Raw genomic sequence first — 23,478 nt, 5'->3', positions numbered from 1 at the left:
ATACAAGAGCAGAAATATACATTAATATGTGGATGCACATATTAACCAAGAAAGAAAGAAAAAGAAAAAAGAAAATATCAAACAACAACAATAATAGTGCAATGATGCAAATAACGAAAAAAAAAAAGAAACATAATCTTTTCTATTTTTCCCTCTTCTCTTCACAGTCTTTTCTAAGTAAAACAATTATAGTACAATAATTCCATAATACAGATTGGCATTCTTCTTCTTCTGGCTGCCGCTTCTGTTAATTCCTCTCTTCTATCTCCTCTTCTAAAAAAAGAAAAGAGATATGATAATAGTACGATAGAGACTCTAGATTTCCCGTAATTTACTTCCCATTAAAAACAACAGCAGCAGCATCGACAACAGCGACATCTTGTGCCAATCGTGCCTCCTCATTTTTTAATAATATCGACCGTGAGTGTAGAACCGGCAATTTAAAGGACGAACAATCTCGATCTCTCTTTGCAGAGTGCCACGGCAATAGTGGTATAAGTGTTAATACTTCTTCCATCACTGCTGAGTGTGTGGCCGCAAAACTTGCCCAATCTTTATAAGAAACACCATTATCACCATCTCTGTCAGCCAGTGTAAATAATGTCTCGGCAGAGTGGTTAATAAATACCTTCTGTTGCGCATCTAATGCACGTTTAAAGTCCATGTACACAAGATAACCTTTCTGCTGGATATCTAGTTCATTAAATGCTGTTCGGAGTCTTTCACCAAACCCCATCATCATCCAACGTCGTTTGGCCGCATCTTTATTCATAGTGCGTGAGGAATGCATAATAACATCTTGTGTTGAAGAAGGAGAGTTGGAAATGTCCTTATTATTACTATTGTCACTGTATTTGCATTTACACTCATGACTGGTATTCATCCATTTGGTATGCGAGTAAGCCCACGAACAACAACAACAACAGCAAGAAGAAGATAAGAATAAGGAAGTGGAGGTGTTGTGAGTGAGTGGAGTAGTAATAATACAAGAAATAGTCCTGCTGGGTGGGGGAATACGCATTGGTGGTATCTGTACAGCAGTTAATTGTTTCTGTTGTTTCTTTTCTTTTTGTTCGTATTTGTGTTGTTTGCGAGGAAACACATACACTTGACAATCGGTGGATAACTGTAAGGAACTGTAGAGATCCAGCCATGTAGATGTGTATTCGTCTAATAACATCATTGTATCTACGAGAAATAACACTCCTGCTGCAGTTGTGAAGTGAGACTCTACGGCAGCCGCGAACTCCTGTAGTGTTGGGCGGGTGGAGAATTGCAGTCGGAGATTTTCTGGAACTCCCAGTACAGTTGAAGCTGCATTTACAAAGAAAACCATTATTGGTAATATATATATGTAGTGTGTGTGTGTGTGTGTTTGTTTGTTTGTAGTGTGATTTTGAAAGAGATATCGTACTTTCGCTTTCTAATTAAGATTCCCTCTCGCTCTCTCTCACTCTCTCTTAGTTTCTTGTACTTTTGTACACAGCATAAATCAAAGTATATGGAGAAAGAAAGAAAGAAAGAAATAAATAAATAAATAAACAAAAGAGAATACAAATAGATGCGGCTATATTACCCTGATATATTCATTCATTCTTATTTAGTTACATTTATATAATGAGTTTCTTTCTTTTTTTTTTTTTGGTTCCCATATGTTTGGGTGTGAAGAGTATACGTAGTCAATATTGAGGGTTGAAAGAAAAAGCAAGCTAGATGATACCGTCACTACTTGAAGTGGTGCAGTAGCAAAAGTGTAGAGGTCATATAAATAGTAGTAATAACAGTAGTAATAGTAATAATAGTAATAGTTGTTATTGTAGTTGTTCTTGTGGGGGAACAGAAGACAAAATATATATATATATATATATAAAGAAGAAAAAAGAACGCAATGGGTAACGCACCCTCACAAATTGAGGGAGATAAGAAACACGCATTATGTGTCCATATTACTGTAACCAAATAGAAGAAAAAAAATGTGGTAAAGATACATTCATAGGAGTCATACTCCATTGTTTTTTTTATCTCTTTTTTTTCCTTTGAATCAAATGCGCATATGTATAGACATATATATATATCCATTAGAATCAAAGGCAAAGGAAAACAAAGAAAAAACAAACAAAAAAACAACACCATTCCCTCTTTACTCCTGTTCATCTACATCAAACGGCATAAAACTTTCTTCACAGCCACAAGAGTACTTTTGATTTGGGTTTCGAAATGTAAACTTCTCCTCCACATTCCGCACAACGTAATCCATCTCTGTTCCAATCACGTAGAAGAGAGCATCACTGTCCACTACCACCTTCACACCCTCCTGCTCCACCACCACATCCTTCATTTTTGTCCCACTCGCCTTACTTGTAAGAGTACTGCCTTTCACTCCATTCATCATCATCATCGTAGTTTCTGTTTCTATCTCTGTTTCTGGATAGTGATAGTTCACGGTGTAACTGTATCCACTACAACCACGTCGTCTTACGCCTATACGAATCCCATCTGGCACTAATACCGTCTGCTGTTTTTCTTTTCCCTCTTTTTCCTTTTCCTTTTCTTGTTTTTGTTTCTCCGAGGCCTGTGCGAGGAGATATTTCACGCGGCGGAGGGCCTGCGGGGTCAAAGTGAAGGCGGCTTTGTGTCTAAACAGCAGCTGGCGGCGCTGCAGGGGTGAGAGACGGCGGGTTGGGACGGCACCGGCGTCCTCCGCACAGGAAGAGCGAGATCCGACAAAATTAACTTGTTTCCGCGTTTCACAATTACTATTACTATTAATGGTGTTACTATTATTACTATTAGTATTAGTGTTAGTATTAGTTTTATTAGTTTTATTAGTATTGCTATTATCACTACTAGTATTAGTGTTAGTATTAGTATTATTAGTTTTATTAGTAGTATTAGTGAAAGTGTGGGCCTGCTTGCGCAGAAGCTCTGGGTTACCGTTACCCTTGTGGACAGACTTATACGGCATGGGTCCACTTCCAGTGAAGTTCCCATTATTACTATTACTACTAGTATTAGCACTATTACTGTTATTATTCATACTGTTAGTACTATTAGCATTACTAGCGGTAGTAGTAGTAGTAGTAGTAGTAGTATTGTTATTGTTGTTAAGAGGTGTAGCTTTGTGTGACGATGCACATGTTTGATCTTGCAACACCCGCCAGCAGGAAAGCATGACGCCCCGTTGACGCAAAAAACTACGCATTTCTTTTTAATTGTCTCTCAGTTGTTGTTGTTGTTGTTGTTTTTATACAGGCGTTACTAATAATGTTTTATTTACCCTTCGTTCCTTTTTTTCCTTTCTTTTTTTCTTTTTTTTTTCTTGTGAAATGTGGGAAAATGAAAAGGGGGATTCCTTGTCAGTTGTTTCCTAATGATATTTTTTCCAAGACTTTTTTATTTCTTTCTTTCGATGGTTGTAGCTCTTTTTTTTTAATTTCGCTCTCCTTGTTAATATTAGTAGAGTGAAGTACCCCGTCAATCAGTAGTCGATGTTTAACGTAGAAAAGAATAGAAAAGAAAAGAGAAAAAAGTAGCGAAGAAAAGGAAAAAATATTCAAAGTGACGGTTTGGTAATAAATTTAAAAAAGTACCCTCTGGATCTTTAGCAAAAGATTAGAAAACAGCAAAAAAAAAAACAAATATATAACAACTAGGAAAGGAATCACTTGAAATAGATTTTAAACAGGAAATGCAAACCCTCACTTGTTCTCTCAATCCCTCTCTATTTTTTTTTTTCTTTCATCTTGCTCAACAGAGATAAATAAATCGAAAAGGAAAATAAATACGATAGAGAAAAATCCCTTTCCTTCTCTCTCTATTCGCAATATGTTAGGCGTACGTGCATCGATATATATACTCAAAAACAAACAATTAAGCGTATATATGTATGTATACAAATACTATATCAAAAAAGCAGCATTCTTTACTGCCATGAGTGTACCACCCAGTGCTACTTCTGACGCCAGTGAGGATGCCAAGTAGCGCACCTGAACACAACTCTGTTTAAACGCATCATCATCATCATTAGTATCATCATTATCATCAAGAACAATATCCATAAGGGCTCCTTCTCGAGCATTTGTTTGAGATTCCTGTCTTTTCTGTTTTTGCTGTTTTCCACTCCTTACAAAACCTCCTCCATTCCCTCCTGCAGTATTACGCCGTCCTCCACCAGCGCTGCTCTCCAGTACTCCAGCTAATTGGTGTATTTGTTGTGTCATGAAGTAGCGATTGGAGATGAGAGGATTTGTGCTAAATGTGAGTGCCCAATAGCGACACCAAAGACGATCTAATTGTGCCTCATCATTCTTACTGCGAACAAGTGTAATGGGGAGTTCATAATAGCGATAGGCATGCACGCCAAACTCTCTAATGCGTGCGGATGGTACTAAACCTCTATTACTATGACTACTATTACTATTCATATTCCTACTCCTACCAACTCTACCTACTGTTGTACTAGTAGTATTAGTAGTATTTGTATATCTTCCCTGTTGTTGTTGTTGTTTTCCCCGTAACTCCTCTGCATATGCCTCTGGAAATGTACGAAAAGCCTTCATATCTAATCTTCCCGTTGCAATCGTGCGAACAGGATCTACCACAATAGCGAGCCATGGGTCTTGTGCAGATTGACTTAACTGTTGTGTGTTTACATCCGTGCCGGAGAGAAAACAGGTATACCCCGGATGACTGTGATACCACCCAATACAACCCTCCACTTCTTCTTCATGTTCTTCATTTTTCGCGTCTTTTTGCCCTTGCCCTTGTTGTTTATATTTATATTTATATCCTTGTTGTTGATGAATACCGCCCCGTTGGTAGTATTCCAGAAAATCCAGCATATAGAGCTGGGAGGCGTCATTCATCGAACACTCGACCTCACTCGCATCCACCGGCAGTCCAAAGGCCCCCGTCACTGTCATCTCACCAGCCCGGAAGTGTCCTAATAATAATCCCATCACTTCAAACCAATTTTCACGGCGAGGTTCACGCACACTAGTTGATCGTAACGGTTTTGTCGTTTTTGTTGTTGTTGTTGTTGTTGTTGTTGTTGTTGGTGGTGGTGGTGGTGGTGGTGGTGAAAGTGTAGAAGAAAAAGGTACCGAATTAGTATTATTACTATTACTATTTGTAGTATTACTATTAGTATTAGTAGTAGTATTAGTAGTATTAGTAGAAGAAGAAGAGCATGAGTGGTGTGTGACGTTTGGGCCTCCACGTTTGGCGTGAATCATCATTTGCATTGCGGCGAGAACAGAAACTTTTACTTTATTGAAGTAATGCGGTGATGTTTTCCATGGTTGTCTTTTGTGTAATTCCCGCATTTCTTGTGTTTTTGGGAAAGAGAATGTGTCATCGGTTATCACGCAATTGTGCATTTCCCACTGTTGTCGTGAGGCAACATCTCTGTAGTCTTGAGAACCAGCCTTATTGTGTTGCTGCATCACTAATGGCTCTTCACTCTCTCTCTCTCTCTCTCTCTCTCTCTCTGGGCGTGTGTATATCCAATTATCTCTGTTTGTTTAGAGTTGGTGAATCTCTTTTTTTCTTTTTTTTTCTTTCGTATAGTGAGTATATGTGTTGACTTTTTTGTGACTTTTTCTTCGGTGTTGTTGTTTTTGTTGATTGTTAGTCAATACCGTGAAATAACAGCTATACGTGTGTGTGTGTATGTGTACCAAAAAGTCAGAAATAAAATAAAAAACAAGCAGTAGAATGATACAACACAATACCCCTCCAATGGTACAACACATCATCATATATATATATATATATATATGTACAACCATCACAGTGAAAGCAATCATATATATATATATATATATATATATATATATATATGTTTAGTTATATCTATTCTTTTTCTTCCTTTGTTTTTGCTTTTCTTTTTCTTTCTCCTTTTTTTTGACGAATCCTCCACTAAATATCTATATATATATATATATATATATATACAATGTAATGCAATTAATTAATGTATTTCTTTTTTTTTTCTTGATCACTTGCGCAGCCACATCTGCACAGGACAGTGATCACTCCCCATTACTTGCGGCATGGTAAAACAATCCACCACACGACTCGCCAATGAGGCGGAAACAACAAAGTAATCCAAACGCCATCCAAGACCTCGTGCTCTGCCGTTAATACGTGCAGACCAGAATGTATACACTGGAGCCGCACGTGGATATAATGCACGGAATGTATCTACGGCATTTGTAGTCCGCAGTGTTTCACGAAAAGAAGCCCGTTCTTCTGGTGTAAATCCACTGCACTTCTGCATAGTCTTGTATGTACCAGCAAAGTAACGATCATAGTCACGCTCCGCCACATTTAAATCACCAGTCCAAATAACACCCGCTAACGGTGACATCTCATTATCACTATTCGCTATTTTTGTTGATGTGGTACTTTTTAAGTTTGTAACGGGTCTGCAGCTGTCATTTAGTGCACATAAATGTTGTCGCACCCTCACATCAAAAGTCTGATAACGATACAGCAGACGTTCTAATTTCATCCCGCTATTGGGAATATATGTATTCACTAATGCCAGTGCAAAGCCATTATTCCCCTTATCACTATCCTTTCCATCGGTTCCAAAGTATGTGGTGAGCACGCGTCCCTCATCATCCCCATCTGTTTGCCCCACACCATGAACGGCGTTAAGTGTATGAAATCCCTTCACACTTCTTGTCTTCCACGTTGCGGCGACTGAGTCTTTAATGTATGTACGTGTGCCGGAGTATCCCTTTTTCGCACGGCAGGGATGATCCATAAAGTGATAACCCGGCGCCTCACCAATTGTGGCGTTTTGTGGATCATCGGGATTTAATTTTGTCTCTTGTAGACATAGGGCGTCTGGTTGTTCCACCTCTAGGAGTTTTTGTATGGCGAGATGGTCTTTTCGCAGTAATCCACGTAAACCAGCAACATTCCATGTGATGAATTTAAACATGTGTTCAGGGTGAAAGTCGGATTCCTGCGTTCGCCGCTGAAAGGGTTCCACCTGACTCCAAATACTCACTTCTGTCTTTTTCCCATCATCTTGTGGAGGCATAGTATCTATTCCTCCTACTGTTTTTGTTTTACTTGTTGTTGTTGTTGCTTTCGCATCTCTCTTTGCCTCAGCGGAGTGTGAGGATCGTGTGGGCGATGGTGTTTTACTTCTCACTGTACTTGTATTTATATTATTTCTATTTGTATTGTTTCTTCTTGGTGGTGTGGCGGGTGGTGACGGACTGCGAGGACGTTTCTCGCCTTTCCCTTCACTACTCATAGCCGTCGATAATAACTCCTTACCCGCGTCTGAGGACATGTGAATATTATTATTATTATTATTATTATTATTATTATTATTATTATTATTATTATTATTATTATTATTAGTAGTAGTAGTAGTAGTAGTAGTATTTTAATATTATTACTATTTATTGATTGATTGGTTGATTGATTTATGTATTTAATTATGGATTAGCATAAGGAATATACCAGAGAAAAGAGAAGAAGGAGAAAAAAAACGATAATGATAATAATACCAACACTCTCTATTTCACCACAGTAAACAGATTGAAATAAATAATTATTTACAAACTGTAATAGCATTTTCTTCAGAGGAGATACCGTCACTCTATCTTCCTCTCATTAGGCTCTCTGTCCCCAGTAGTTGGAATTATATTTTACGAGCCCCCCTTATCAAAAAAGGAAAAAAAAAGAACAATTTCACCTATCATTATGTTCCAATCTCTTTATACACTCACACACACATAGAAATAGAGAAAGAAACATGTACCCCATTATTCATACACCCCCAAAAAAAAAATTGTAATAATTCGTTTATCGTTGGGAATTTAAATACGACTGCAAGAAAAATTGTGTTTCCATTTCAGTTCAATCAATTTGCCTTGGTTGGATTGGATGAAACAAAATATATTTGTTCATCCCTTTCTTTATCGTAGACGCGATCATGTTGTTGTTTCATCCTATATATATATATATATATATATATAGCGTTTTTTTTTTTCTTCTTGATCCAGTTGAATTTAACGTTCTTACTCTGGTTAAAAAGCAATACATTAATCCGCTCAGTTGTTTTATTTTTTCCTCATTTTCTCCTTTATATATTTCATTCTTTAAAAGAAAAGAATTTATTGCCCAAACATGTGTTATTAATAATACCTTGGACGCTTATTTGGGTTATCAAAGCAATAGAACGAATTCCCCCGACCCTGTCCTTGCAATACACCGTCATATTTTTTTCGTTCTTTCCTTTTTTTCCACTCATTTAAAACCTGTAACGTATACGTCCAATAACATCAAATTCTTTTACTGTTTTTTTTTTTTGATTTTTCGGGGGAAATGGCAAAAAAAAGAAGAAAAGGCATTTACTGATGCTTTTTCGCTGGGTATAAATCCTTCACTTAAATGCTTTCCTCCATCCTCCTTTTTCTTATACGTTTATTATTTATAAAATGTCGTGTTGTCCTTTTCCTCTTGAATCAGTTGGATCTAACTTACCATGTAGAATTTAAAGTAATATAATGCTATTTTCTTTTCTTTTTTGCCCATGTTATTAATTGAATTTGTTGTTCTTGTTGGTCCTGTTGTTATCGTTGTTTCTCTTTAAATATTGGGTTATAATTATATTTCACCCATGCACGTGGGGATATATATATATATATATATATATATATATATATATTTCTTATTTGCATCAGTTGGCATTATCCACTTACGTTATTGACAAGAAAAAAAAAAGTATATACATCAACCCCCATCCGCTTATCATGTCTGACAAACAAACTCAAAAAAGAAAACGAAAAGAAAAAATTAAAAAAAACGAAAACATCCCATACCATCTCATATCACATATCTTACTCTCTTCCTATTACACAATAGGCTCTGTGGGAGTAGTGGCGCTTCCCTCTCCCTCTCCGCCTTCTCCAAGCTTCTCCTTCAAATTACCATCAGAGCCTGACATCGTTGTATTACCACCTGTTGTTGTTGTTGTTATGGGGTGTTTGTCTGACCGTGTGCGAAGTGCCTGCCACCGTCGACTCTCCACCCAACAGAGAAGCAGCGAGTAGACGGCGGCTGTAAGTAACACAACAGTGAGGAGAAACACAATCGCCGAGAACAGCCGCAGGCCGGCATCACTGGGCGCCACAACATTCACCGCATTCGTCACACACAAGAGTCCCAGGAGGGCACAGCCAAGAGTGTACATCACGGTAAGAAATACGGTTCGCATCATGTTTGTGAAGGCAATCACAATAGCGCCAGTGAAGAGAACGGTGGCCATGGCGATGTAAACAATATGGCATTTACTCGCAGGTGGTCGTATGGCCGCCATAACACCCACAATGCAAAGTACCGTTAATTGAAACACACACATATATCCATAGGCCCCCCGCACACCCATAAACATTGCTCCATACATCCGCTGCCGTGTGGATGGGCACCAGTACCCAGATGGATACAACCAGCGTACAAAGAACGGTTTATTGGCAAACGCATCATACGGTAAGAACTCCGCCTTACTGCGACGCACCACAAAATAACACACGCCAACCAAGAAAGTCACACTGTAAAGTGCACCAATTACGCCGACCACATAATGGTGCACTTCTGCCTCAGACGTTGCCAGTGTAAATGCACTCCCCACCGCAATACCAGGATGAAGTAGATAGGCCAAAAGGTACGTTATGCTTGGGAAGCGCATCGCCGACCATGCAGACTCCGTTCCAAGTTCACGTAAACGTCCGAATAAGGTTGCTAATGCATAGTGGGCACATCCAAATACCGCAATAATCAGCATATTACCCACAACCATCCACATGAAACCAAAACCAGCGAAAGGTGACAGGAAGTATTGTAGTATACTTAAACTCACCCGCTCATGCGCCGACGCACACGACATAGTTCTGAATACGCCAAGCATTTGTGCCTCCGCCACTGAAGCGAGTCCAGCAGCAGCACCAACAGCAACAGTAGACGCAGTTACACCAATGCCAGTAAAGAAGAAGAGCGCCTCTCGAAGTTCTTCTGGTGTGCTGGATGTAATCACAAACGACCCACGCACATCTCCCATACACCCGCCGTGTAGTGCACTCGGTCCATACTGAAGATGTATCATTTCATCCACCCCAACAAAGTAGTCGGCGTGACCAGGGATTGCCAATTCCAAAACACTCTCTGGACTGGATGCATTACGCTTCCATGTTGCATTGCGTAACAATGCTCCCCATGGACCTTGGTATCCATTTTGCTGCTCTGGAGATCCCAGTTCAAACTTCGCCTGTACGTTCTTCTCTGCATCGTTTGCCCATCGGAATGGAGGTGGAAGTTTCACCATAAGCCGTGTTACACCTTCAGAGGAGGTTGCTGCTTTTCCTCCATTACGAATATCATTTAGTGATAATTGACGACCCAATAAAGTTGTAATCTTTAATGCTGGACACGCCACCGTGCTGTTGCATCCCACCGGGCGTGGTACATGCACTGGCAAACAACTGTTTCCATATCCATTCTTCTTACATTCGCAACTGCAGGAAGACATAGAAGTTGTTCCACCAGCAAAGCACTTCACATCCGCATTGCATGTATCACATCCCTCAATGTGTGTACTTCCCACAATACCAGCAGACGCGTAATCTGCCGTTGATGTCAGTGTTCGCCCATTGTGTTTCGTGCACCCCACGACAAACTTCAGTCCAGTGCTCTGTGATGCGACGGCGCCGTCCATTATGGCAGAACTCGTACCAGTGTTTCCATGCATTGTGAGCGTGCTATGCATGAATTCGGCACCATTCGCTTCTGGTGGTAATGAGAGAAGTTTACCAGTGATTTTGTTTCCACGTAGTGCAAGCCATGAGCCAGAGAGAAATGATACCTTTCCATGCAATACCAACAACGCACCATTCCTCAGTGTCCCCGTACTGTCTCCAATAACAACGGCAGACGCGTCTGTGGAGATACCCTGCTCAAATACCAAACCACGTTCACCGTATACTTTGCTCTCTGATAAACGTAGCAAGGCTCCCGTAGATAGTGACGTTTTCGCATAAACATGTACAGCACAGTCACCACCCAGCTCCACCTTGTCCAACGCAATGCCACTGTTGGCGAGCTGCAGCAACGAACCTCCTGCAACCAATGCCTGTCCTCCCGTCACCATAGAAAGAAGAGCCACTTCACGAAACACCATCACAGATCGTTCAAGGTGCAGGTTCCATAGCAGTAATGCAGGGGCGTGTGGTTCCGCTGTCGTACCGGGAAGGTACACAAGCGGTGTTACCTCAGTGGTAATAAGCAGTGAATTCGTAATAGTAAGAACGGAATCCTCTGGGAATGTACCCGCCAGTGTAATAACACCGTTAAATGTCTCCACACCGCACACTGACAGATCCACCCGCTGGTTATCATCCAATGTCAACGTACGGCGTATTCCGGAGCCTCCCACAATGTACAGTACAGCACCGTTGCGCAGTGAGATATTCTGCAACAAAATCCGCAGACTTCCCTTTGCCATCCATGGCACATAGATAACCGTCTGCACCTCTTCCATCACCAGATCGCGTAGTATCACCTCACTCATTCCTCTCGTCACAACTACCATCGAGTCCACTGTTGCATTCTCGAGTAGAAACGATGACGATTGCGGGCTTGGGACAGGCGGCAGCGTGACGCCCTCTACAGGTGCACACACTTCACCATGACCGTTGTTACCGCAGGTGCACACACACTCACCATTCGCTTCAGTGCTTGACGTTGTGCCGAATGCGTAGCAGTATGCGCCCTTGTCGCACGTGTCACATCCAACAATTTCGATGGGCACGTCGCTGCCGAAGCCGGCCACGGTGTACTCGGCTGCCTTCGTTAGCTTATTCCCGCCAACTGTATTGCATGAGACTCTCACGTGACCATCATCGACAGTCAAGCTATTAGCAGACAACATCCGTGGGGAGAGTCCTTGGTTTCGTACAAAACTCAACGTGCTTCCACTTACCTTTATGGCGCCATCAGCATGGAGCATTTCCTTCTCACTGCTATCGTGTGTGTTCGCTTTCATCAGCAGCATTGACCCTTCCGTGAGAATTAGCGTTGAATCAAACATCAGAGCGTGGTCACTGAGAAGCACAAAGTTGTTCCGCACAAACTTCACAACAGACCCGACTACATTCATATTGTGACGCACAGACACTGCGTTCCCGCACAACAAGAAGTCGCTATCGATAAACGCAAACACCGAGCCATCACGGGCCGTCACTTCGCCTTCCAGTGACACACAGGACTGCAATGCCGCCTGCACCCACAATCGCTCCATGTACACCGCACTGCCAGATGACAGCTTAACGGCACCCTTCGCAAGTACACCAGCAACTCCAGGTATCGCCGATATCACCTGCGTGCGTGCAATCGTCAGCACAGTACCCGTCAGATCCAAATTGTACAGCACAAGAGACGCCGAGGCATCGTCAAGATTGTATTTCGCAGGGTAAGGGATCGGCTCTTCCGCGACCAGCATCGAGTCCACCATGGTGATGTGCGAGCCGGACGGAAACTTATTCGCCAGCATCACCCCGCCACTGCTGGAGCGGGCGACAAGTCCGCTGATCCACACCTCCGCACGCCGATCAGCAGGCGGCTCTGACTCCCATCCAAGAATGTACAGACTCGCACTGCCAGCCATTGTGCAGTTCACTAGTGTCACATTACGCACGTTGCCCGACATCGCCGTCAGGTCCACCAAGACATCCGCAGTGAAGTTTACTCCCACGTAGCAAATGGATGACTTCTTGAAACCAGCACGAACTTCCCACGATATGTTCATGTCACGCACACAAGGATCCTCATCCGGCAGCTTGGGAACAACAACAACAGGCAAGCAGCGATCACCGTGACCTCCGTCCCTGCATGCACAGGTACAGTTAGAAGCCAAAATAGATGAGCTAAGCATGGGGAAACAGGACGCCTCAAGAGTGCAAGATTTATCACCACATTCAAGATTATCCACTTTGGCACCTTCCAGACTCTCCTTGTATTCCACCAATTCCCCATCCAGGACGTTACAAGCGAAAACTAAGGACGAATCTCCCTCAAAATTGTGAGTACGGTATTTAATGAACTTGGCAATAGCAGGAGTACCTTTGCCATTTACAGGTGACACGCTATTTCCAGAGAGTACTATATGAGAGCCCTTCATATTGACTTCGGAACCAACGTGGAAAACAGTAGCTGACACGTTATAAGCGGCGTTCCTGTGCATTCGCAGCCATGCCGCCTCCATGTTTATACTCTCTTTAATGTTGAGGATGTAATTCACCATGAGGCCGTCATTGTTTTCAAGCAACAATGCAGAGTTTCCTGTAGTTTTAAGACCAGATAAAGAGACAAAGTGCTCCAAGACGCCTGATACACGACTCTTCTCGATTACAACAACCGAGTTATCTTTTACTTCGAGTGCTGCTTTAACTGGGTCATCACCCAAGACGTGGAGAGCCGCGTTGCCAAGATCCGTCACAGTAAACTTGTTTCCTACCATGGCGAACACTGAGTGCGACTGCACAGTCATACCACCAGCGCCCGCAAACACAACATTAGAACCTGTCCCAGAAATAATGAAAGAATTGTCTATGAGTTTGAAAGCAGAGTGGTCGCGAAGATTCAATTTATTTGTTGCAATACATGACCTCTGAACAGTAACTACATCCGATACTGCAATAATTCGCGTTACGTTAAAATGGTTCCCACTGGCGATGATATTGGTACGAGAAGGAAATGAACCAAAAGGACTTAGCAGACCCTCATGGAATGTGTTACCAGTGATGGCAATATTTGTTGATCTCGCTGGGTTTCCTGCATTTGAGTCTCCGTCATTGCCTCCTAGAAGGATAAGCGCAGCTCCACGTAACCATTTACACCCGTCAAACGTGATATTCACGCTGTCACCTGTCATCGCTCTGACATCCACTGTAAGCCGCATAAACGCCCCACTGAATGTCACATTGCGATAGCACAATGAGGAGAGTCCTTTCCCTAACGTCTGCGCCACTTCTGGGTATTCCACATCATTTATGCACTCACCAGCCACAGGCGGTGATGGCAGCGGTGGCAGCAGCAGTGGAACTGCCACACGCCCCGGAACGCACACATCACCCTGGCCGCCATCAGAGCATTTACATGAGCAGCCATTGGAGGAACCAGTAAGGGGAGTAAAGCAGTTGCCCTTGCCCAAGCAGCGATCACATTGCACCTCATCTGTCACACCATGGAAATTCAGGAGGTTCGTATCTTGCGCCAGATTCACACAACCCAAAAAGAATTTGTATCCATTTTCCGTACTCTTCAATAGCGGCTTTTTAAGAGTTGCAGTTGACTTACTATTTCCTATAAATGTCAACATACTGCTACTGTCAATGCTCACGCCAGCCTTGGGCACAATATGCAGTAGCTCCCCTGAGCTAATATCGTTGCCACGCCAGTCAATCCAGCTTGAATTATACAGATCCCAACCTTTGTACATGTACACACCTTGACCACTATTCAAGGCAACATTTTCTACCAAGCGGAAAACGCCGAGATTCCGGACCATTACCTCTTTACTGTGCATAATATAATTTCCAGAGACTATTTTGTTCTCAAGGAATGCCATAGCGGAGCGTTCATCAATATTGACTGGGCCATCCAGTTTTATCATATTGTTGAAACGTGAAAAGGTACAGTGCTGCACGTACAATGAACTTCCATCCAGAAGTGTTAGCGAGCCACCCGAAAGTATACCATCTCCGGAGCGTAGCGAATAACGGCTAGCCTCTTTGTGATAAGCACTCGCGTCGCTTACCAGGAGTATAGATGAGCCTGATAAAATTAGATCTTTCATTGCCACAACAGACCATGAGTTTGAAAAATCATCAGGTGTTTTTATCCAGGAAGTCTGTACTGAGTCAATCTCTCTGACAACGATGTCAGAACCCTTCGGTAGAGCGTTAGAAAAGGATACAACAGAGGAAAGTAATACAGTCCTTCTTATGTTAATCCATACTCCAGCAGAGTTAACTGCATCATGGCTACCCACAAAGTGTAGTGCAGCCCCACCACGGAATGTGCATCCAGAGAATGTAATATTTATGGGGTACTGCAAGGGCATTCGTCTAAACACAAACTTTGCCACTGCTTTCTCACCACTGAATGTAACGCCAATATAGCAGTGATGGGTCTTCTGCATGTTCAGTGATAGTTCCGTTAGTGTCTGGTTCTTAATACAGGTGGTATCCCTATCCACCGGCTCCGTCAGAGCGGGTATGACATTGATTTCAGGAATTTCATAAGGAAGACATGACGGACACTGTTTATTATCACCCCCAACACTGAGGCTGCATGAACATGAGCCACTCTTTGGCTCTCCATTTTTACCAGGCATGTGGCACTTCATTTCTTCACTGCAGGAACCACAATCAATATCTGTCACAGTCGATTTTGCAAACAGTTCGTTCAGCTTCACAACCCCTCCATTCCGCTTGTTACAAACACCCACAAGCTTTGCTGATGAATCAACAACGGTATGGGCAGTGTGAAACGCCGGTACAACTCCCCCCATATCATTCCCTGAGAAAATAATTGCAGTGCCTTCCTCAGAAAGACTGAGAGATCCAGAAAACTCTGCTTTCGCGTAATAAATAGAAGCACCTTCCACCTTGTTTAACATAACACGCACTGTTGATCCACCAGATAGCTTTAAACCACTTTCCCTATGAAACAAGGCAGTACCAGAGACACTCCCGTGCCCTTTTAGAGTGTTGCGTGCCAAAACAAATCGTCCAGAAGAATTCATAACGCTCTCTTGTGCCAACCAAACTCCATTCCCGGCAATCATCTCTGTGTCCACAACACTTAAGTAACCATCGTTTTTAATCTGAAGTGAATAAACATGAAGAGCAGCAGCTGAAGGGGACTGCGGTAATGCCGCTTCCAATCGAGAGTTCTGCACAATAAATCCACTTGCATCAAGAGTAAACCCTTGCTTGAAGTAGATAGCACTCTTTCTTGCAACAATGTTAGTACGAAGTACCAGAATCTTTGAACCTAAACCCAAGTTCGTGTTTTCCTCTATCACAAAAGCTTCAGCATCTGTGGTATCAATAGCAGAATCCACAAGTTGAATATGAGATTCTGGCCCAAACACTCCACCAATAACAAATTTACCATCCGTTATCGTGGATGTACTCATACTCAGATGTACCGCGTAATCCTTAACCCCAGTAAGTGATACACCTGACATTGTGCACCGTGCAAAGGTAATATTGACAGTCTTCCGTGTAGGTCTGAATGCGCTCAAATCAATGACAATAGGGGAGGTGAAATTTACACCGATAAAGCACATTCCCGATGCTCCTAACACAGGGGGAGCAATAGTACTTACACTGCCACCAGAAACACACGGAATATCAACTGCACCTGCCTCTCGTAATGGACGGGGGCCCAGACTCTCAGGTATAATAACTGGCAAACAGATATCACCGTGACCACCAGAAGCACATTTACACTTGCACTCACCTTCACCTTCCCTTGTTGCATCATCCCCAGCAGCAGAGAGTGTTTTGCCCTTAAAGCATTCAGTAGAAGCCGAACAGCCCCCACATTCCACAACTTGCACATTTGACGGTAAGTTAAGTCTCGTGTAGTCTGAAACAGGTCCCCCAAAGCGGTAGTTACAGACACCGTACACAGTTAGCCCTTCTTCAGATGGCCTTTGGTTGAACATGTCTCCTCCTCCATAATACCTCATACCAGAAGGTTTCAAAAATTTGTTGCGAATCACTGACCACACATTGTCGCCCTTAAATTCCACATTCTCCGCGTTAAAAACCTGCTGGCACTGGAATTCATTTTCACGCTGCAACAACCAATTGTTTCCATCCACCTGGAGTGCGTTCATATTAAAAATTGACTTGGGTACGCTCATTTTATTCCCTGTCATCTCCAGCACACTATCTCCTTTCAGCTCAATTTCCTCACACTCCCATGCATTACCAGCAGCATCAGACTTCATCCTCCACGAGCTATTGCGTATTGAGAACACTGACTGGCCCAAAATGCTCAGTTTGGAAGACATAAAATTCATGACATTACCAGCTGCATTTATCCCACAGTTATCCATATAGAAAGCACTCTTCTTTTGTAGTGAGAGGCCGTGTTCAACAAGGATTACAGCACAGGTGGATCCGCCACACATCATTGTTGTGCGCGTGAGAACAAAATTTGTCGAGACAAGGTTTACACTGTCCAACACAAGCACAGGACTGTACTTTGTGCCCTTGTTACCAGAACTCGTGATCACATATTTTGATTCATTAACTGTTGAACTTAGTGTGGAGTCTGCTAAAAGGACACTCGACCTTTCAGGCAATGAACCCTGTAGTACAATGGTACCTTCTGTAGATTTCATTTTTGTCACACCCAGAGAGACACGTGGCATCATAGCGGCGACACTCTTATCAAATCCTCGGATACGCAACTGTGCGCCCCCTGTCAGCATGCAGCGCTGCAGCGTTACATTAAGTGTTTTAGCGAGCGTGTTCATAGATCGCAAATCCACTGTCACGATGATCGGTCCGCTAAACACAACGGCCTCGAAACACACATTTGACAGTCCCTGTCCCACGACCATGGATTTTGTAACAGCAACACCCTTCATGCAGTCCTTTTCTGTGATGGCAGCCTTTGCGAGTGGCACATTCATCGGCAGACACGCCGGGCCCACACCGCCGGAGGAGCATTGACACGCGCAGTTTGACATAAATGACGTTAGCGGTGCGTAGCAACTCAACTCCGCCGCGCAACTCTCACACGACTCCACGTGCACCGCGGCGAGACCAGCATTATGGTATTCTGCAGCACTCTGCAGTAATTTGCCCCCGACGCGATTACACTGCGCCGTTATCTTTCCACACTTGACATGAGGCCCAGCTACGAGTGTGGCGCCAACAGCGGCACTGCGTGCAATGGCGACAACACCACCGTCAACTGTCACCTGTGCGAGGGACGCGATGGACGTTGTGCTGGCGTCTCCCGCTGCCATCACATTATTTAGATCCAACCATCCACCCGCAGCGAACACGCTCTTACTGCCGAAATCGAGTACAGGGCCGGAGACAACACGGCCGTCAACGAGGACGAGGCGCAGGATGGATTTGGTAAGGGTAAATTCATTTCCAAGAAAAACACCCTTGCCAGTACTGAGAATGGATGTGTTTGTTAGTGAAAACACAGAGTGTTCCTGTAGGCTGAGAACGGAAGAGGGTGAAACATACAGTGCGTGCCCATCACCTGGGCTCGATACCTCAAGCAAGACACCATCCAGTACCAACGCACTTTTAATCAATTTTACGTTTCCATCCATTTGCATTGCTGAGCCAGCATTGAGGGTTGTCCTTAAAACGGTATTCTCCAAACGCAACTCTCCCTTGGTAAGAGTGAGCGTATCCAATACAAGAGGTGGACGTCCTGTCGCGGGTGTTTTGCCTCTTTGTTCTCCTTCTCCTGCATTCTCATCACCATTTTTCACTGGAGTTGTTGCCATAATGGTCGAATCACGGATAGTGACCTTCGTATTAGGAGGCATATGGTGGGCGAATACCAGTGAACACAAATCTCCTGAAAGACGGTTTATGTCCACCTTCAGTTTCTTCTCTGTCGTATCCACCTCCTTGTCATATCCTCGCACTTGTATCTGTGATCCGCCTTGGCAGACACAGTTTTTGAGTTCAATGTGCAGATCGGTGGGAACCATCGCACTGATATCAAACACCAACTCCACGCCAGCTGTAATGTTAACCTCATCCAGCAGTACTTTGTCCACGGCTCGCCCAATGGTGATGGACTTATCCAGTGTAACACCCCGAAGTCGAAATGGAATGGCATCGGCAGTGGGAATAAAAACGGAAACAACAGCGAGTACAAGCATAAGTACGGTGAACCGTGTCAAACTCATAGACCATGGGAATAATCCACTGGGGGAACGATCAAACAGAATCCGACTCGTATTTGGCATTATATATGTATATATCTAATCCCAGATACACAACTGTCACTTATCTTTCACCTATGTTTTTTTTTTCTGTCTTTTTTTTTCGTTTTAAGTAGTTTATTTTCCTTTTTTATTTTTATCTCTTCGTTCCTTTGCCTATGAAATTCTCGTTTTTTTTTTTTTCGCTGATGTTTCGCTTGCTTTTTTTCTTTATTACTTTCGCAGAAGTATGAAAAATTTATTTTTCGTACACACGCAATTTAAAAAAAGAAAAGAAACGTTCAATAATGATTCAAGTTGTTCTTCGTAGTTGTCTTTATTCTTCTTATGTATAGCTTAGCGTCGCTTTCTTCTTGTCTTTCACAAACTTTCGTAGCAAGATTAAAATGAGCAAGATATGTTTTCTAAGATCTCAGTAATAACCTTCTTTCGTAGTGTGGCACATAAAAAAGGAAAAGAAAAAAGAAAAGAAAAAGAACATGTATCACAGAGCAAATTTTTAACATCAGCAACAACAACAACAAAAAAAACAAGAAACAAACGCAGAAAGAATCCAAAAAATAATAAATAATAATAACCCTTCCTTCCTATTAATATATCGAAACTAATTCCGAGAAAATGAGACGAATTGGAGCAAATAAGTTGTAATACAAACATATACCAAGATAAAGAAACATAGACAATATAATACCGATGCACAGATATATATATATATATATTGGTCTCTATGTCGACGTGAATATACACACATGTACACGTGATCAGAGTTTTGAATCACAAAGCAACGATTTTTTCCTTGTACCAGTACCCTTTCAACTAAATAAAAATTTTTGCTTTTGTTTGTTTTGCCTTTCATTTCTCCTTTTCTTTTCTGTTTGTTATGTCATGCCGCAAAACAACTTCAGAAAAAAAAAGCAAGAAAAGAAAAGGGAAAGTAAAAATAAAGGGGGTGGGTGGGTGGCATTGATTAATTATGACAGCCCTGTTGTGTCATCTGATAACTCAGGACAATCCTTTGTCTCTTCAACTAATAAATTGGTAATAATCTCCGTGAGTTCCTCACGCACGGTGTTAGCTCTTGGACGTTTAGCAGGATCATAAGATAACAGTCCCGCCGTAAGTTGTGCCAACGCCTGAGAGTAGCCTCTTGACATAATATTATTCATCACACACTCCGCCATGCGGATCATCTTCTTTGGATGGCCATTCTCCGCACGCCTCATATCCATATCCATATCCTTCTCATACTCCCCCCACACACTGTCGTTAAGTAGACCCTCCTCTTTGGTGTTTGGATTGTACATCATGGGAAAGTCTGGAAGAACGGCGAGGACGTAAATAAGAAGCCCCAACGCCCATATATCCGACGCCGGTGTGAGTTCGTGACGATGCCTTGTCTCTGGTGCCATCCACGCGGTTGTGCCAATGCCAACATGTGCGGCGGCCCCACGGTGTCTGGCGATCTCCTCACATGTTTCCAAGTCTGTGAGTACAACACTGCGGCCGCCCTTGTCGAGGAGTAAATTCTCCACTTTGAGATCACCGTGGGCGAGGGGCGGATTACGTTCGTGCAGAACGGCGAGAGCGGCGGCGGCCTGAAGGGCAATCGTTGCAATACGACGTTCTCGCAGTTGACTACCAACGGGAGTACGGCGGATAAGTCCAGCAAGATCACCCTCACGGTGTAACGGCATGACCACCTCCACAACGCCATCACTCTCACTATTATTATTATTATTATTATTATTATTATTATTATTATTATTATTATTATTATTATTATTATTATTATTATTATTATTATTATTATTATTATTATTATTATTATTAGTATTAGTATTAGTAAAGGTTTCTGTGGTGGAGGCAGTTTGTGGATTGCGGATAAGGCGTACGGCGATGTATTCAATAATGTGTTCATGCCGTATTGCCATACATCGCACCGCACGGTGGTAGAGTGCGACGGCATCGCGGCTATGCATACACTTCACCGCAAACAATGGACCCTCATTCGCCTCTCTATTACTATTATTATTATTATTATTATTATTATTATTATTATTATTATTATTATTATTATTATTATTATTATTATTATTATTATTATTATTATTATTATTATTATTATTATTATTATTATTATTATTATTATTATTATTATTATTATTATTATTATTATTATTATTATTATTAGTACTATTATTATTCCCCCCTTCCCCACCACCACTATTACCACCACTCGTAATAGGATTCCCATCACTAGTATAATGGCTACTGTGTTTGTTACTATGACTATCATGATTGTGGAGACGGCAGAGATAAACATCACCCTGCGCACCACTGCCAATCTTACGTACCCGTTCTAATCGTTGCAGTACACCCGTATCCCCACACGCCGTTCCCCAGACTGGATGATCAATGAATGTTCCACCCACCGCCACTCGCCCAAGTCCCTTCACATGCTGTTCAAGATGCGGCATCACTTCATCCTTTGGCACCACATGTGCACAATGTAAACACCTAAGGGCGTGAATACACGTGGCGGAGGCAATAGCAGAGATTGGCACACGACTAGCGTACAAATCCCCACGTTCATGCCAAATGATCTCTGTATCATCATCAGAGTAACCGAGAACAGTTCCATATGCACTCACGTACTGTAGTGGTATTGATCCTGTTCCTGTTCCCGTACTTAGTTTTGGTACACTAAAGACAATGTGCAGGAAACGCGCTCGCCGTTCGGCGAGTACGGCGATTGGTTCTTCATTACGGCTAAAATACACAAGGCGTCTTCCTGTTTTTTCATTAATAGGCTCTGTAGCTGCAGGGAGTGGAACCCCTACAGACTCAAGCAAGTCATTTTCAGCGTTATTTATACTGATTCCCTTGTCATACTCATTATTACTAATATTATTGTAACCCCTATCACCCTCGACATTGGTGTATATGCCCTTCTCATTACCGCTATTGTCATTGATATTACTGTTGCTGTTTTCTGTTGTAATTGTATGGCCTTGATCACCTGCAGAGCGCATGCGTTGGTGAAGACGCGTCACATATTCTCTAGCTCCCAGAGCCTCAAGAGGGAGCGCCACATCTCCTAATGAATCAACAGGTCGAAGCTGCATATTGCATGTCCTCTTAAAGTGTAGTCCTTTCCTTTTTTTTCTTGTTGCCTTGTTTGGTTTTTTATTTATCTCTCCGCCTTTATATACTATCACCTGACGTATAGCCGAGAAGCAAAATAAAAATACAAAAACGAGACCAGGAGAACAGGAGAACTCTCCTTTTCTTTTTCTCTTTCTTATTATTTTTCAAGTTTGGTTTCCTCTTTTTTTTTTCTTTTCTCTACGCTCCACGGTATATATATATATATATTATTTATTTATTTATTTATTTATTTATTTATTTAATTTTATTTATTCTCTTTTCTCTCCTTTCTTCTTGTTTAATATTATATTACTGAGTTCACCGATTCTCCTTCACTCATAACGAGGAGGAGGAGGAAGAAGGAGTGTGAAAATAGATGTTGCGAAGCGAACAGTGAAAGAGCACAAGAGAAACAAAAAAGAAGGAAAAAATGAAAATGAAAAAGTAATCATCATCAGTAATAAGAATAACAATAATAATAACAATATTCAAGTAAGTAATAAATACGTAAAAAAGAAAATAAATAAATAAAACACAGTAGGAAAGAACAGAAGAAAATAAAAAAAAGAGAATCATCACCATTATCATAATAGTTATTAATAAAGACGAAAAAAATGATAGAGATATGTGTATTAATCGGTGAGCATGTAACACTTTTCTAGATAAAGAAACAACAACCAAAATAACAAGAAAAAAATCTGATTATATGTATAGTAATGTGGTTGTTTCAATGTCAATATATATATATATATATATATATATAATATATATATTATTCTTCGCTATAGAGGTCCTTCTTTGTGAGGGTGTAGTACTTCTTCCTCTTTGTATTACGTGGCTGCTTCCTCTTACTCTTCTCACTACTCTCCCTTGTCACCTTCTTGCGTTTTGTTGTTCTCTTTCCTCCTGCTGCAGTTCCCTCTTCTTCTTCATCATAATCACCATCATTATCATTATCATTATCCCCATATGAATATCCAGACTTCATCTGAGATCGCTTCTCCTTCCTCTTCAATGCCCGCACTTTACGTCGTTCCTCCATAACGGCGTGTCGTAATTCCTCCACATCCTTCACTTCCCGTTCCACACGCCGCCGCATTTCTCCGCGTGTTAACTCGCGATAAGCCGAAGGATCTGCGGCCTGCCGTAAAGCCATTTCACTTTCTGTGAACATCACACGTACAGGCCGTACGGTGTTTCGTCCCACCGCGTATCGTTTACAGCACTCGGCCAGTGCGAAGAGAATGGCATTTGTTTCCGCTGCCGCTGCTGCCTTTTCATGCATCTCGGTATTTATACTTTCATTATCT

General features: G+C 42.1%; 7 protein-coding genes across 7 annotated transcripts in view; all 7 read right to left on the bottom strand.

The window, feature by feature from the left end:
* Positions 1-331: 331 nt before the first annotated feature.
* LSM04_001463 (BILBO1) lies at positions 332-1,336 on the bottom strand (the record flags this gene model as incomplete). The annotated part of the gene is made up of 1 exon (XM_067334880.1): positions 332-1,336. One exon carries the CDS (start codon positions 1,334-1,336, stop codon positions 332-334), a length of 1,005 nt encoding a protein of 334 aa, XP_067189168.1.
* An 804-nt stretch (positions 1,337-2,140) lies between these two features.
* On the bottom strand, positions 2,141-3,202 carry LSM04_001195 (FeS cluster biogenesis; the record flags this gene model as incomplete). Its single annotated transcript, XM_067334879.1, has 1 exon — positions 2,141-3,202. One exon carries the CDS (start codon positions 3,200-3,202, stop codon positions 2,141-2,143), a length of 1,062 nt encoding a protein of 353 aa, XP_067189165.1.
* Positions 3,203-3,899: 697 nt separating this feature from the next.
* Positions 3,900-5,378, bottom strand: LSM04_003567 (JAB1/MPN/MOV34 metalloenzyme domain; the record flags this gene model as incomplete). The annotated part of the gene is made up of 1 exon (XM_067334877.1): positions 3,900-5,378. The coding sequence occupies one exon, from the start codon at positions 5,376-5,378 to the stop codon at positions 3,900-3,902; it is 1,479 nt and encodes a 492-aa protein (XP_067189192.1).
* A 620-nt stretch (positions 5,379-5,998) lies between these two features.
* Positions 5,999-7,312, bottom strand: LSM04_009277 (Endonuclease/exonuclease/phosphatase; the record flags this gene model as incomplete). Its single annotated transcript, XM_067334876.1, has 1 exon — positions 5,999-7,312. One exon carries the CDS (start codon positions 7,310-7,312, stop codon positions 5,999-6,001), a length of 1,314 nt encoding a protein of 437 aa, XP_067189246.1.
* Positions 7,313-8,881: 1,569 nt separating this feature from the next.
* Positions 8,882-19,045, bottom strand: LSM04_005655 (Dispersed gene family protein 1; the record flags this gene model as incomplete). The annotated part of the gene is made up of 1 exon (XM_067334875.1): positions 8,882-19,045. One exon carries the CDS (start codon positions 19,043-19,045, stop codon positions 8,882-8,884), a length of 10,164 nt encoding a protein of 3,387 aa, XP_067189213.1.
* A 947-nt stretch (positions 19,046-19,992) lies between these two features.
* LSM04_007684 (Protein kinase domain) lies at positions 19,993-22,146 on the bottom strand (the record flags this gene model as incomplete). The annotated part of the gene is made up of 1 exon (XM_067334874.1): positions 19,993-22,146. The coding sequence occupies one exon, from the start codon at positions 22,144-22,146 to the stop codon at positions 19,993-19,995; it is 2,154 nt and encodes a 717-aa protein (XP_067189231.1).
* Positions 22,147-22,940: 794 nt separating this feature from the next.
* Positions 22,941-23,478, bottom strand: part of LSM04_006081 (uncharacterized protein) — a gene marked incomplete at both ends in the record, with an annotated part of 2,175 nt that continues 1,637 nt past the window's right edge. The window contains one exon of the mRNA XM_067334873.1: positions 22,941-23,478. This exon is cut by the window's right edge and continues 1,637 nt beyond it. Within this exon, the coding sequence (XP_067189219.1) occupies positions 22,941-23,478 (538 nt within the window).

The sequence above is a fragment of the Trypanosoma melophagium genome, assembly GCF_022059095.1.
Source record: "Trypanosoma melophagium isolate St. Kilda chromosome Unknown ctg32segment0, whole genome shotgun sequence".
NCBI classification, from domain to species: Eukaryota; Euglenozoa; class Kinetoplastea; order Trypanosomatida; family Trypanosomatidae; genus Trypanosoma; species Trypanosoma melophagium.
The sequence above is the reverse complement of the archived record's forward strand: the minus strand, read 5'-3'. Positions and strand labels throughout refer to the sequence as shown.